The sequence below is a fragment of the Acanthopagrus latus genome, chromosome 9 (assembly GCF_904848185.1).
Source record: "Acanthopagrus latus isolate v.2019 chromosome 9, fAcaLat1.1, whole genome shotgun sequence".
NCBI lineage: Eukaryota > Metazoa > Chordata > Actinopteri > Spariformes > Sparidae > Acanthopagrus > Acanthopagrus latus.
The window spans coordinates 29,391,947-29,408,110 of record NC_051047.1 but is presented as its reverse complement, the minus strand read 5'-3'; the positions used below and the strand labels follow the sequence as shown (position 1 = coordinate 29,408,110).

The 16,164-nt window shown below is 41.1% G+C and overlaps 2 protein-coding genes across 5 annotated transcripts in view; one reads left to right on the top strand and one right to left on the bottom strand.

The window, feature by feature from the left end:
* Nucleotides 1–6,595, top strand: part of LOC119025553 (kinesin heavy chain-like) — a 20,620-nt gene extending 14,025 nt beyond the window's left edge. For 3 of the 4 annotated variants that reach the window (XM_037109206.1, XM_037109209.1, XM_037109208.1), the window contains one exon: nt 13–2,957. The gene's annotated coding sequence lies outside the window, so the exon portion shown is untranslated. Of the gene's footprint in view, nt 1–12; nt 2,958–6,461 lie in introns of those variants that run through there. The other variant, XM_037109207.1, reaches the window with a different exon arrangement.
* Nucleotides 3,118–16,164, bottom strand: arhgap15 (Rho GTPase activating protein 15). The gene is made up of 13 exons (XM_037109213.1): nt 16,080–16,164; nt 10,797–10,968; nt 10,652–10,726; nt 10,080–10,217; nt 9,866–9,955; nt 9,346–9,444; nt 9,006–9,141; nt 8,236–8,370; nt 7,881–7,979; nt 7,304–7,381; nt 6,473–6,607; nt 4,863–4,968; nt 3,118–4,449 (listed from the first exon to the last, which is right to left on the bottom strand). The coding sequence occupies exons 1-13, from the start codon at nt 16,091–16,093 to the stop codon at nt 4,266–4,268; spliced, it is 1,461 nt and encodes a 486-aa protein (XP_036965108.1). The 5' UTR covers nt 16,094–16,164; the 3' UTR covers nt 3,118–4,265.

Sequence of the window (16,164 nt, the reverse complement as noted above, 5' to 3'; positions counted from 1 at the left end):
CTGTCTTCTCAGGTAGCAGACGACTCCAGATCAGTTTCCTTTTCTGTGGATCTTTGGATTTCTGAACTCTCCTTCTCTCACCACTCTGCCTTTACTGGAACCAGTCTCCTCGTTTCTACTACTTTCCACCTTAAAAGCCATTCCACCTTAACAGCCAACAAGTGCATTCTTTCCTCCTCAAAGTCTGTTACTGCCTGACTGTCTTTTCTTATCCAGACAGAATCTCAGTCAGCTCTGGTGCTCCGAATCTGTTCATTAGCCGGGATAAATTAATAGTTTAAAGTGTTAGATAATGAGTTCAATGTGTTAAATGAGTTTAAGAACGAGTTAAATCAGTTAACTTTGGGTTTCTACCTGAAGTTAACAGGAGTTGGATGATAATGACTTTAATGTAGACTAATGTTGTGTCTCTGTTATCTTGGTACCAAGTTGATAAATGTGTTGTTATGGGGAAAAAAAATACATTTATTCATATTAATTTATTTTATTAATTATTATTAAAAATACTGTGACAATAACAAATTAGGAATGATGCAAATAAGTAAGCAGGCTCCTGCAGGGAAATCTAAATTATGAGATACTGAGTCAACTTTACAGCCTTTAGGTCCAAATTATGGCACAATATTTAGATTTAGATTTAGATTTAGATTCGCTGAAAGGCTCCACAAGTTACTGTAGTTCAATGTTCAAATCAATCACTAGAATAATTGTTGGAAATTTCCTTTTTCACCAGCCACGGACATGTTAAAGGTTACGTTTCCTTAAGTTATAATTACATTTTTTTGTGACAATGCTCTTCTTATATTCTAGTTAGGTTTAGGCACTCAAACCACTTGGTTAAAGTTGTTTTGGCTTAAAATCTCCAGTGGTTTCACATGTAAAATTATGTACGCAATTAAAATCCCTGGTTCTGTCACCACAAACACACTGGAAAATGTCTCAACTTCTAGTAAAAAACATATCCAGTGGTTTCACACTTAGAAGGGTTGAAACATTTCACACAGTGGTTTCTGGCTCAATAGCTTCCTCACCAAAATCCACTTAGTCAGGTCCACGAAAAGATCATGTTGTGGCTTAAATTACTATTTTCTGCAGCCAAAAACATGAAAACATGAAAATGTCCAACATCCAATTAAAAATACCCAGTGGTTTCACGCTTACAGTTGTTGAAACACTTGCTCGAATGGTCTCTGGCTTGGCAGCCCTCTTCTGCCACCACAAACACAGCTGGAAAGTGACCTGACATCTGGTTTAAAGTGCTCAGTGGTTTCCTGCTAACTGAAGTTGAAACCCTGGCTGAACAGTGGTCTCTGGCTTGGCAGCCATCTTGTGCAGAATCATTGACTCATTTTTCACTTTGACATAATATCTCATAATTTTCACTGATGGTGAAATAGTTGCTTATAAGGATGACATGAGAGTTTTGTGCTCGCAGCTGTATGTACAATATTATTGTATATTTCATCCACAGTATTTATGTATCAGTAAAGACTTTACAGAACTATTCATGAATGACTGAGACACAGTTAGTCTACATCACATTGGAGCTCCATCTATGTTCTGATGAATGTTTACAACTTTTTTTAGTATTATGTTTTTAACTTTTTACAGTTTACACTGTTAAAGATTTAAAAAATGAATAAATGCAGGCTTCTTTCTATTGATGTTCACAGTTCATCATCAGAAAACTGTTACCGCCAGGAAAATAAATACATGAACAGTTAGGAACGATAAAATTAAAGTCATGAAGAACTAACTGGTCACGTGGAAGTGTCTTAGTAAGAAGGTAATAATTAGTTCAATAATTAGAGATTTAATTATTATTCAGCTTCCCCTCAGCAGGTTCTACATCAAAGACACTTCCCATACTTACCTTTGGATAACTATAATTCAGTTCAGGAAATTTAGAAGAATTTCTTCAAAGCTGACTGATCTGCTGAAGCGTATGATGGCATGATGAGCAGAAATATCAGCTATTTATTACATTCTTAATGCTTGTGAAAGAACAGGATATTATAATTACATCATATCAGGGTAATTTTCAATAGATTTTAAGGTATTTATTTTAGGAATCTGGTGATAAAATCAGAGAAAGTGCATAAACATACATTAGTTGATAATTATGAAATGATGTTTTATGGAATAATGTCTAATTGTCTGTCCACTGTTGGGAAATAAAATCTGTTATAAGAGTAAAATGTTGAGACTTCCAGTCAGAATTTATAAAACATTACAGTATTAAGAGACGTCGTCACGGTTTTGCAAGAAATAATTGTGATACTGAGGTGTAATACAAATGTTTTCACTCACTCACTAAAAAATACAATAAATTCTCAACATATTCTTCATCTTACACAATTATGACTGGAAAAAAAACCTCCTTAAAAATGAATATATTCAATATTATCATGATAATAACATAATAATAATTGTTTGACATCTTTTCCTCTCATAACATTTTGACTTTCGTCACAGTGGCTGATGTCTTATTTTGACTTTATTTGCCATAATTATGATGATAATATATAAATAGAAACAAATAAAACAGCCGCAGTCGGTCGTCCAAAAAACATTCCTGATACATTATAATATAATAGTTACTGAATCATTTCTAAGTCTTATCAAGATATAAATAATTTGTTATTCCTGACGTTTCATGAAGTTTTAATTTTCCTGGACTGAATGTTTTATAACGCAGACGTTGATTGTGTTTTTTTTAATATTTGATATGTATTTCACGGGTGTTTCTATTGATTCAGTTTTTTGACTTTTTCTTACTTTTTCGGACAGTATTCATGAGCTCAGAGTGTTTCTATCTGTAATATTTCTACAAACTAAATCGGTGTTGAGCTGCTGCTGTGTTTCATTGTAAGTTGTAGCTGGATTCATCTGAACGCATCGTGAACTTCACGTGTCTGAGAAGCACAGCGTCTCTGTTGCACCACAGTGTTTGTCTGTCTGTGGGCTTTAAGTATTATTAAACTGTGGTGTAGTTGTTGTGTATCATGCAGTATTGTTATTTTCACTACTGATGCATTTCAAAGCTGAAGCACAGATATATTCATGACAAACAGGAAGTTAATGACGCTTCTAACTGACACGAGGCTGAAGAATACATCATGTTATCTGCTGTATTAATGGCAACATGCAACTCACAATTATTAAGCATGAAAGAAATATACAAACTATCAACAAATGGTTTATCACACATCAGTCAGTAGATGTAAGTAGACACGACATTTGTTTTGACAATCTTCTGTCTTACTTAACTTTTCTTCGTCTGCTGACTCGAACACAAACTGCGTTAAAAAACATCACCTGTTGACATGAGTGTGGGATCTTTGTGCCACATTATAAAACATTTATTTACCAGTTAATCATTCCTGGAAATGTAATTATCCTGAAATGCTCCTATAACAGTATGACTGAAAATGAACACTTGTCACATTTGAAGAGGAAATATCCAGTTGCCTGGCTTTAAATGTGAAAAGTACCCCTGCTTGAGACTAACAAAAGCATAAACACATTATATTTCTTTATTTCCATATTTAAACTGACTTTGTGCATATTGAAAAAGTCAGAAACATGTGTTGGGGTGAAAAAACAGCTTATACAATGAGCAAATTGCATAAAACTATGTAAACTTGCAACATTTTCGAGGTAAGACTTTATAAAACCCATTTAAACTGTAAATATCTGTTTTTGAAATGTAACTGGATACAGGATTCGTCAATCATCTGGCAGCAGGTAGCGAGTGGCTCAGGAGCGAGAGGAGGTCGGTTTCTATACTGACACGTGTTTGCTGTTGTCGGCTTCAGGCAGGGCGTATAATTACAGTTAGACAAAGTGCAGTCGACACGTCAGGAAAACTGGTATTACAGAACAAAATAGTGGAAGATTTGGATAGAAGCTAACGTGAGAACAGTTTATTGTTATTTCTTGATGTACTAACAAGAAAAGACGTGTTTTCGCTGGACTTTAATGAACCAGTGAAGACGAGTCAGTGACATTTAAACTCCTTCACTGATGATTGATCTTTTTGTGTTAATTAATTAAAAATGGAAATATTCATTTAAAACTTTGTTCTGATCAAAATCCATTTATTTATTTTTTATATTTATTTATTTATTTTTCTACAAAACAAGACACTGCTTCTGTTTCCTGTTTAAACGATAACATTTCTGAAGGAACTTGGTTATTTTTTAGCTTTGATGTGTAAATATGAGTCCGTCAGATGATCCGGTCCACCTCAGAGCCGGGCCGCTTCACTTCCTGTCCAGGTTGAAGATTTGTCGGCTCTCGATGAGGATGAACTCTACGATCTGGTTCTGGTAGACCATGTTGACCGCCATGTTTCCTCCGTCCAGCTCGGGCCACATCAGCGTTGGCCCGAACACGATGCCGATGCCCTGAGTGGACATCAGGTTCTTCTTAGAGAAAGCCAGAACTCTGAAAAACAGCAGGACAAAAACACTGAGTGGAACCACGAGTACATAAGACCCACCGCAGCTGCACTGACAGCAACCAAGCACAATGTGAACTAATCAGTACGATTGTTGTTGTAGGCTTCAGGCAGGACATACAAGCTCCTACTGAGTCACATGATGCCAAACAAAAGGTCAACATGTTGATATCCACAACCAGCACTTCTGTTGAACTTTAACATGATGAATAATAGACTTCATATATAAATACAACTACAAAGTTAGAAAATGTGCTGTTAAGCTTCACAATGTGACACCAGCACCTGTGTAACTGAGATGACTCCTGTATTACAGTAATTTACAGAAGTGATTTAAAGGACAATACCACCATTTTCTCAGTAATCGTCGTCTTTCTGAAGCCTGTGTCTGTACATGTACCTGTGCAGGTGGCTGAAGAGCAGCTTCATGGTGTCGTGGTTTGGTTTGGGCAGATTCTGGATCAGTTTCTTCACAGCCTGAACTTTGTGACTGGCTTCTTTGATCCCTGTTCAGAGAAACGACAGCAGCAGGTGATCAATATGTGTCAATATGTGCAACCTATCATCAGTCATCACCTCAGTGAGCCTGAGACTGAGTCCAGAGGAGCAGAGAGAAATGTGAGTTTAAGGTTGTGGAAATTAATAGGGGTAAAATGCAAAGACAAAATAACACAGAAAATAATAAAGAAATAAATTGTGAAATACATTGATTAATAAATGGAACGGGAAAGTAGATAAATGGTTGAATTAATAAAAGGTTTAAAAATAAAGAGCAAATATCTTTTCAAGTGTTTCATGCTCAGGAATGAGTTATACTTACATAATATTAGGTCAAGTACAGGAACAAAACAATGAATAACAGATGAGATGGACACCTGCATTTTATTTATTGAGCCCCTTATTTATGTCTGTAGTCATTTCAGATTTTGGCACTTTCAGTCCTCCATACAGGAGCCTGTGGCAGAGGTGGGAGTAAGTCACATGTACAGATCATAATCAAGTCTCAAGTCTTAACCTTCAAGTCTCAAGCAAGTCCCAAGTTACTGTGATCAAAATCAATCAAGTGGAGTCATGTCTAAGATCAAACAAGTCACAAGAAGTTTGTATGAATGTTTTCTTCATATCTGTAGACGCAGTAAACAGAAGAGGGTGGTTAGTCAATTATATGATGCAATTCCATAGTTGATCAATTTTATATATATTTTTTTCAACCCCATGAACACAAGAATAAGATTAGATGAATATCAGCCTGGAACTGCAGCATCCTGCACATCCTGACAGCTGAGAATATCACACTCAGGTTCCCCCTTTAAAAAGGAGGCTGAAAATCACAGGACGTGTCTGTTCTGTCCTGAAATGTGTGTTTCTCTTCTATAAAACATATTCTACATCTCGGAGGCGACTTCTTCACACATATGGCCGCTTCTGCTTTCAAACGGAGCTGCGTGAGAAACAGCAGGACAGACAGACACAACACCTGAGAGAGAAGCAGCTCCGTCACAGACGTGCACGAAAAAACAAGTGTGTCGCACCGAATAATGTGCACCTACATTTAAAATAATGTCTTTGTGCGCACTGAAGACGCTAAATCTGAAACACACACACGCTTTAACCAAGATGGCGGCCAAAATCACCACATGCACCGCGTCATACAGCAGCTGACGGCTCAATGTGCGCAAAAAAAGAAAGAAAGACAAGCCGAGACTTTCACGTCGTCTGTGTCAAGTCTCAAGTTCTGAATGTCAAGTCAAAGTCAAGTCGAGTGTTTCATCAGTGTTAGACAAGTAAGTTCCAAGTCCTCAGATTCACGACTCAAGTCAGACTCGAGTCAAGTCATGTGACTCGAGTCTCTTCCTCTGTCATTGTAGTAACATCCTTTATACAGTAGAGTGTTAATGTGTATGTTTAGATGTCAGTCAGTGAAGTAACTCTTGTTTTATCGAGCTGTGTTTTGTGATTTCACGTCTACTAAACGTGGAGACGTGTTGTATTTCCTCAGGGTCGACTCACTGATGGCCTCCACAAATGGCTGGAAGGACCTGAAGGGGAACAGCGGCTCCGGCAGCTCGCGGAAAAACATTTTGAGGGCTCCAGTGACGACGTGGATGTCCTCCCACTGACTGTGGTCCAGGTCCAGGTCCTCCTCTGGGGGGGCGACCAGAACAGACACAGGATCAGGTCATAATGTGAGCTGATCATTTCACTTCAACCTGATCAATGTTGTTTATGATCACTTTGGCTCAGAATTGATCAAATCCAAATTGGATCTTTAAGTCTGATTTTATTTGATTTGTACATTTTGTTGGCTGATTCGTAGCACAAGGCTTTAAAAAACAAATGTTTAATGCAGAAATTGAAGCAGAAAGTATAAATCTGAAGAGTTCAGCATTCAAGGTGGTTTTGGTTACAAGCTGATGAAGCCAAACCTTCAAGCTACAGTCCTCACAGTCTGTCCTCAGGCAGAAGTTCAGATACTGAAACAGACTCTGGTGACAGTAGAAGTTCTGGTCCAGCTTGTTTCCTCCAGCACAGTAACAGAGTTCAGGCTCTGACATGGACTCAGAGCATCAGAGTAAAAAGTCTCCCTCTGAAGGACATTTGTGCTCAAAGCTAACTGAAGCTCACGTCATATTAATAGAATTCAAAGACTATTAAAGTTAAAGGTAGAACCAGTAGGATTTGTCCCAGCTGTTCCTGAACGCACCACAAAGACAGTTGATTGTTGAGTCTCATTCCCAGGACGTCAAATAGACACATGTTGGGTTGGTAAAGCGTCCCGAGCAGCGACAGAGAGAGACAGAGAGAGACAGAGGAGACGTAAAGAGTTTCTGTTGAACCGACCTTGATCGACGATGAAGCGAAGCTTCTGGATTGTAGCCAGATTTCCACTGACTCTGTAGATCCCGTCGGCCTCCATACCTGAGAACACAAACACACACTGAGTAAATGTACTAAGTTATATTGTATTATTGCACACAGTGTTGCTGCCTGAGGAAAACTACATTCACGCTGCAGCGTTTGACTTTGTCCACCAGGTGGCAGATTTTTTTTTTTTTTTTATTGGGGAAGAAAAAGAGTAAAAAATACTTTCTACTTAATTTAAAGCTTGTGAGTCCAGAAGACTCTGTGAGTGTTTCACTGTGATATCAGAACATTATTGTTGTTGTTGTTGGAAATATTTTGAGGAAGGTGCTCTGATGAAACCAAACGTCAGGAAGAGGAGCGCCGTTTAGCTCAGAGCAGCGTCTCATGTCCTCTGCAGAGGACGGGGGTTTGACTCCCAGCGTCACTTCCTCTGTTTCATCCTGTTTGCTGTCCAAAGTCTTCAGCTGTTCTGTCAATGAAGCCAAAAGGCCAAAACAAAAATACAAAAAGTCAGAAAGAAAACTCACAGTGACTCTTCTGTGAGCGAACGTACCTCGTTTTTCAACTGCATCCAAACAGATCTGAACAAACTTCGGCACCGTGGTTCCTTCACGCTCGCAGAGCGTCGACAGGTGGCAGCCGAAGACTCGATCTGACATGATGACATAAATCATTAATGAAGTAATACACACACGTCATGTTTTTAAAAGTCTCTAAATTCCTCAAAAATATGTCGGAGTCACAAACACGACGTCACACAGATCCTGTCTGATTCAGGGATTAATTAAAGGTCAGCATGTTCATCTCTGACCTGTTGGTGTCCAGAGAACACAGATCGATTTAAACAACCTAACAACTCAGTAAAAGTCTCATGTTGGTGATTCAGAGAGTAAAGCAGAAGCAGAGACCTTTGATGAGTCCTTTCTCCTGCAGCGTCTTCATGGACGGACGTCTGGTGATGAACTTCTTCAGTCTGTTCTTCACTCCGTTCTTGTCGGCGCTGTCGGAGGTGCTGTGCTTCAGCTTGGAGCTGCCGAACATGTCTGCAGGACGAAAACATCAGCAGTGAGTCTGAGAGCTCATGATCAGTCCGCCGAGTCGAAAATCTCTCAGCTCCTCTAAAGACTCTGATGGTGTCACCATGGCTCTTTTTCTTTCTCCTGGCCAAGACAGAAATATTCAGTGTTTTTGTCTCCTATGGATGATGTCATCACCCACATCCTCCTCGCACTGATGACACAATGTCAGATGAAGAAACAAGCCAACAGTAAACCTCAGAGCATCTTGTTGTTCCAGAGCTTCATCTCATCATCTCATCATCTGATTCCATGAAGGAAACCTCCAGATATGTAAATGTGAGCAGCACAGATGAGTTTCAGCGGTTGTATTAATGCCAGGAGAGAGAATTAAACATGACAATGTCAGTGAGCAGTGACAGATGGATTCAACAACAGGCTGAGTATCTGAAGTCCTGCTGAGCAGAAGGACTTTCACTTTGTGCTGAACGGTTTGAGCAGCAGCGCCTCCGTCAGACGGATCTTTAACGCGGCTGTCTGCAGGCTGCGTGGTGATGAGGTCATGTCTTGGATGGCACCGTTCACCCAGCCGGGTCACAGCTGACAGACCGGGTCATGTTGTTACGACACCTACAGGCACCAAGTGTGTGGGAGCGACTCACTGATGGAGCGTCTGTGGACCGGGTTGCGCTGCTTGGCGCTGGGGGAGGCGGAGCCGTGTCCGGGCAGGGAGCTGTGTCGGGGCAGGTACTCGGTGCTGTTGGACCTCCGCAGAGGAAATCCTCCGTCTGCTTTAGTCTGAGCAGAAAAAGTGACAGGAAGTGTTTGTTTCAGTAACGATCTGAAGAACAGTGGACAGGCAGAAAGAAATGTAATCCACAGACGTCTCCGACAAAGTGAACACGGTGTCTTTGAGTTTTAGACATTTTTAAAAGATCAATCTAAGAAACAATCAAGTCTGTGACTGATGATCAAAGTAAGAGCCAGTGTGGAAGTTCTTACTGAAGAGTCGATGGTCTTTCTGATGGCGTCGTACCATTTACTGGCCGTGGCGTTGCTGTCAGCCTGGAGGAGGTACTCACTTCCTGTGCTGGTTGTGATCTGGAGCAGAAGAAAATGAACAGTGAGGAGAAGAAAAGGATTTCTATTGGGTACAAATATGTTTGTTCCAATCAGAGTTTACACAAAGGAATAATCAGAGGGGGAAAAAAGAAACGGAGAGAACAGAGAACAGAGGATGAAATGTTGAGTGTTGAAGGCGGTAAAGGAACAGTTCACCCAAATCAAGTCATTGTTTTAAAGCCTAAAGAACAACCAGACAATCATCAGGTGTCTCAGCTCGTCTGCTGTGATCACAACCTGACCTGAGGAGACTTCTTTTTAAAGACACGACACGAGACCAATACAAAGAAACAGTCAGACTGGTTTCTTCTCTGCTGCTGAGTAAGAACAGCTCAGCTCTCCAGTGTGAACAGAACTGATCCATGCTGAAGTCGAGCAGCAGCTTCAGTCTGTTTGTTACCTGGAAGACGTTTTTCCTGCTCGACTTCTCCGTCGTCCACTCGATCACAGCGCCGCACAGATGAACCACGTCCGTCTTACCTGCTGCCTTCTGAACACAAACAAGTCCGACACCAGGTCAGAGGTCAGAGGTCACACATTTACTATCAAGTAGAGATGAAGTGTTTGTTTCAGACGTCCTTCCTGTTGTCTGAGGACATCGACAGTTTTCACACCTGACTCGCTTCTTGTTGTCTCTCCTTGTAGAGCAGCAGCTGGTCTGAGGTCAGCACGCTCCACATCTGGGTCCAGTTCTTCCTCTGCTTCTTACCACCATCTGAGATTTTAGCCACGTTCAGGTGTTCACCTTTCACCTGGACACACACACACACACACACACACACACACACACACGCACACAGAAATAAACAGTTAAATTCTCTTTATTTTGCAAAGAAAAAACTTTTCAAACAGAAAAACATTCTCAATGTTTTGACAGTGTTCTAATGATAAACATCCTCTGTGCTGTTCTTCATCTCTCTGACTTCTCTAATTATTTTATTTTATATGTTATTATATAATAATTATAAAATAAAACAGATTAAGTTGAATCAGACTTGTTGTGACGGAGCAGCTGTTGCTATCACAGAAGTTTCTAGTGACTGGAACTAAATGTAAAATGTGTCTCCAGAGTTTAATTTTCCTGATTAAAGACTTCAGACAACAGCAACAGTCTGGGTTGGTTTGAGGCGATCAGTGAGGTGTTCAGGACTCAGTGATCCGACTGTGATGAAGCGTTGAGTCTCACCAGCGGTTCAAACCCGTCAGCGCCTCCTGAGCCCAACACGTTGTGCTGAGACTGATTCCTGCGATGTCGAGAGATCTGAAACAGAATGAACCAATGAGAATCTGAACCGGCCAAACTGTGAGATGAGGGCTGTGTGTTTTCTTACAGGTTTGGGAGGGAGATCGGACTCCTGCAGCACCATGGACTTGGACTGACTGAGCCGGTCTCCGGGGCTCTGGGAGCTCTTGATGCGCAGCTGCACGGCGCCCTGCATCACCTGGCTGCGCGGCGGAGGCGGGACCAGCGGCGGCTGCTTGCCAGTCTGGAGGTTCGTGATTCTGTGTGTTGGGGTTAGAAACACTTCAGTCGTTTGGATTTAAAGGACAAGTCCGGTGATTATTTGTGGCAGGTGAAGTTCCAGAGGACAGTTTGTTCTGTGAGTGAAGGAGGTTCATGTCTTGTGTTGTTGTCCTGAAAAGCTCAAGATGAAAAACTTCTGAGAACCTTTTTGTTTAAGGCTGCATATGAATTAATTAAATCTGTGAATTAAAACTGTTTGATCACCACAACTCTAGGTTTGGTATCTTGTGCACTGAGTTCAGTTGTGTCATTCAAATGAGGTGTTATAAAGAAAATCTGTTCCATATCTGATCTGATCAAATCATATAACTCTGGCTTGAAAACTTGAAACTGTACAAAGTTTATCACAGTTTCACAAACAGCAGGAATCAGCACATCAGGCCCACAGAACAAGATTCAATCTGAACTGTCATCGTGCCAAACACATGAAACTGTGACTCATCTCTGTGAGCTGCAGAGTGACAGAGACAAGACGTTAAAAGAACATAAACAAGAAGTTAAGAAGGTAAAATTGTTATTCAGAATAAAACATCAAGAGATCAGCACTTCAGAAAACAGAAGAAAAAACAAGAATAAACAGATATGAAATGGCTCATTCACACATGTTGGTCTGTAGTACAGATCCATCTCACTGCTCAGACTTCATCTCATCTGTCACTCAGTGCATCATCATGTTTAACCTCTGGAGCCTCCCGCCTCCTGAACAGGTGTCATATGACACAACACACCATAAAAGGGCATGCTAATCAGGTAGCAACAGAGTCAGGCAGTACCAACGTAACGGGAAGAAGCTCAGCTGAAAGTACGTCACAAACATTTTACCCAAACAAGCCACAGTCCAAACACAAAGCAAGGCAACGAGCAGGAGCTGTTAGTGGTCACAGAACTTCAGATACAAACTACATGCCAGAAACAGCTGTTTTACATGTGATGACCACCTTTAATGAAATGTCAGAAAAATGAAACAGTTGTACCGACTGTCTCATGAGGAATCTCTGCATCCTTCCAGGAGGATTCTCACTATAAAAACTTTGTCAGACAGAAACTGAATATTTGTTATTTGTGCTGTGATCAGACTTCCTTTAACTCAGACGAGTGAGATCCATACTGAAGCTCACACCTCTGCAGAAATCTCACAAGTGTTTCCTCTGTTTTATTCTGGCACTAAGACTTTTCATATAGACTTTGCAGCTGCAGAGATTCACTCTGTTCAGTTTGTGACGGTCAGTAAGTGTTCGTGCTGCAGAACAGATCGTGTCTGTGAACTGACTTCAGACTTGAGAGCTTGAAGTTTCTCTGTGTTTTGTGTAGATTTGCTGGTAATTTTGTATGTCAGCCTGTTGAAGCAGGTGTTAGCCTGCTGCTCAGCTAACGTGGGGCGACGCTGGACTCATAATGTTAAGAGACAGTCAGAGACCTGCCCTGAAGATTTCACTGTAACTGCACCTGAAACAGAAGTAGGAATGTCTTTGTTTGTCTGCTTGTGTAACTGATTAGCACCCAGTAGTTAGCATGCTAACACCACACAGACTGTTACAAAGCTGGAACGCTGTAGTGACGATAATACGGATCATATTCCTTCTATAACATGTGCAGCACTTGTGTTTTTGGTTTAGAATCGGTTCTTATTGCTTGAAGCTAACTGGAAGCTAAAAAACAGCAGCTGAGCTGACTCAGGCCTGTGTGAGCGGACCAATCAGAGCAGAGTGGGTTTGTCTTAAAGAGACAGAAGCTAAAGCAGAGCTTCAGAATAGAACAAGAAAACAGATGTGTTTTTCAAAAACTAGAGCTTGTAAACTTATTCCAGGGCTACTTCATGCTTTATGTTAGCTGCTAGGATTATCCTCTGCAGGAGAAGTCAAGTTAGACCTTAATATAGAGAGTGGACTGAAGGGGGGCACACACATAACGACTGACGGGCTGATTTTACTCCTTCCTGACCACGGAAGATTATCTTCTGTCTCATCAGATTATCCTATACCATCATCCTGAGGTCTGAGGTGTGTTCAGAGTCAATTTGTCCTGATAATTTGCTTGGAAACGAGTCGTGGTCGACAATCGTAAATGTTAAATTTGTTCAGTGTTTAAGACGAAAAAAAAGCCGACGACTCCTGAGTCACTCCTCCGTGAAATGTGACGTGAAACACGACGTAGCCGACCAGCTGACTGAGGAACACAGAAGAGGACGTAAATAAAAACAGGTGAGATCCAACTTTTCCTGTGAGGGTGTTTGAATCAGCCATTTGAATGTTTTTAATGGGTTTAGCATCAGTGCTAATTTTAACCGTCATACTGATGATAAATGCAAATATTGTGTGTAGTCAGAAAATCTCACATTCCCTGTTCCATGTCTTTCATGTTTTAAAGTGTTTATTTAATCTTTTTTTTATATACAGTCTGTTTTTTCCCGTTCATGAAGAGCCTGGTGACTCTGGGTTGTTTCCACTGGTTACTGTAGATCACGTTTGATCACATGATATTTCTGGATCGGAGGACGAGATTCTAGATCGACCGTGAGACAGATATCAGAGCACAACACACACAGTACGATCAAGCTGATTTTTTAATCTTCATGTGTGGAGGCTCTACAGATAAAACATCTCGTAAGATTTATAAAATCCTTAAGGTAATGACAGAGGAAGCATCTTTTGAGTCTCTTTTATAACAGGAAACTATTTCTGTAACTTATCATACAGATGGAAGGAGTGATGCTCTTTAATTCATTTACTTTGACTTTTCTGTAGTTTCCAAGTTTGATCTCTGGACTGTTTCAAAGACCGTTTCTGTGTCTGTGATTGTTTTTGTAGAAATGTTGGTGAACACTGGGTTGACGTTGGAGGCAGAGAGGTCTGAGGACAGCTTGTTGTTTGGGTTCCTGTTTGCAGCTCTGATTGCTTCACTGTGGTTACACAACATTTGTCCTTCTGACCGTCACCAACAAGGAAAAGCTCAGCTAAAAAAAAGAAGAAAGTGGAAACAGATCCGACAGTTTCACACGAAGCCGTCTTCTGACGCACAAATACCTTTTTATCACTGATATCTTTGTTTTTTTATGACTGTATTTAATCTTGTTTTCATTTCTGTAATCTCTCACTGAGTCACACTTGTTACCTGGATGTGACTCTTGAGCTTCTGTAACAAGAGATCAGTGAAGTCTCGTCTTATCTGAGGTCACCTGAAGTTACACCGATAACCACAGATACTTTATATCACAGACCTGCGGAGTCACTCGTGTGTTTGTCTGCTTCAACATTCATTCAGTGTTAAATTATTCTTGCAGGTGCTTTAAATGTCTCATCCAACCTTCCAGTTGCTTATCTAACCTCTGAAGGAACAGTTCACCCAAAAGGTAAACTCAGTCTCCTCTCCTCCTCCTGAGGATATAAAGTCCTCCTCTCCTCCTCCTGAGGATATAAAGTCCTCCTCTCCTCCTCCTGAGGATATAAAGTCCTCCTCTCCTCCTCCTGAGGATATAAAGTCCATCGTTCTGCTGAACACCTGAAGCAGCTGAGACTAAAATGTCTCCATCAGCTCGACTGCTGTGATCACAGTCTGCAGGAGAGAACACATCACAATCTGATCTCAGACCAGATTTACACCCTTTTTAAAGAAAAACTCTTCTTATGAAGTGAGTGTACAAGCTCGACCACGTAAAGGGTGTAAATAAAGCCCATGCAAATGAATATAGGATACTGAGGCTTCCGGAGAGCAGCCAACCTCAACAGACTTTCCACCAGAGGTGGAAATACTCAGTTACTCTTCCAGTTCATGTTTCATGTATCTGTATTTACTCTGAGTCTCTGTGTGACTTCTCCTCTCTACACCTGAACTTTCTCCTCCTCACAGCTTCACAACAGCCTCGTTACTTTAGTTTGATGCATCTGAGGTGAATTCTGGATTCTTGTTATTTCCCAACATCAGCAGACTGATGTGGACCAATCAGACGCAGCGAGACGAGACAAAGACGTAAAAGCCGTAAGAAGCCGTAAACAGACAGAGAGGGAGGCTGGAATGTGGAGAAAAGGCGTGTTAGTGTCTCGTATCTGCAGAGAGTTTCTGATTTTCTCTCTTTGTTGCTGCTCGGGACGCTTTACCAACCCAACATGTGTCTATTTGACGTCCTGGGAATGAGACTCAACAATCAACTGTCTTTGTGGTGCGTTCAGGAACAGCTGGGACAAATCCTACTGATTCTACCTTTAACTTTAATAGTCTTTGAATTCTATTAATATGACGTGAGCTTCAGTTAGCTTTGAGCACAAATGTCCTTCAGAGGGAGACTTTTTACTCTGATACTCTGAGTCCATGTCAGAGCCTGAACTCTGTTACTGTACTGGAGGAAACAAGCTGGATCAGAACTTCTACTGTCACCAGAGTCTGTTTCAGTATCTGAACTTCTGCTGGAGGACAGACTGTTTGGACTTTTACCACCTCCTCCTTCCATCAGCGTGGCAGTGAGGAGATCTTGGCTTGTTTGTGTTGACTGTTGCTTCACCACTTCACGGCCTCGTCCGTTTCATTATTTGTCAGCTGGTCCACAGAAGGAGAAATAAATAGAGATGCCACTGAAGAAGAAGAGTGTTCTATAAAACAACGTTCTCACCGATGCGTTCTATCATCAGTATCAACAATCATCTGAGGATTATAGAAGAGAGCAGCTGCTGTCAGCAGATATCTCAAAGCCTCCTTAAATAACACATTCAGCAACAGGAAACAAACTGAAGCCTTCATACGGAAGCTGAAGCTGCAGTCGTGCATGAGGTCTTATTATCACCTCACGATATGTGAACAACACAGAGTGGACTGTGAAGTTGTTTCCACCCTCAGAGGATGAAGCCTCAACTTTGACTCACAACATCTGTCTGTTCAGAACACACAAGTGAAAACAGTCGGTGCAGTTCAGTTCAGCCTGTCCATCACACGTCGCTGAGTTCAGGCCTACGGAGGAATAAATTAAACCAAGCAAGTGTCAAAGCTGCTAATGATGTGAAGAAACCTGCAGACGCACACCAACACAAACCAACCACCCAGACAACAGCAGCGAACCTCTGAGTTAGAAACCCTGACAGATGATTTCATGTGATCTTACCTCGTACCCGCCATCTCTGTGTCACTGATCACAAAAGAGGAGATGCAGAGAGCCGAGCGCTGGCTGTTAGAGGAAGTATGATTCA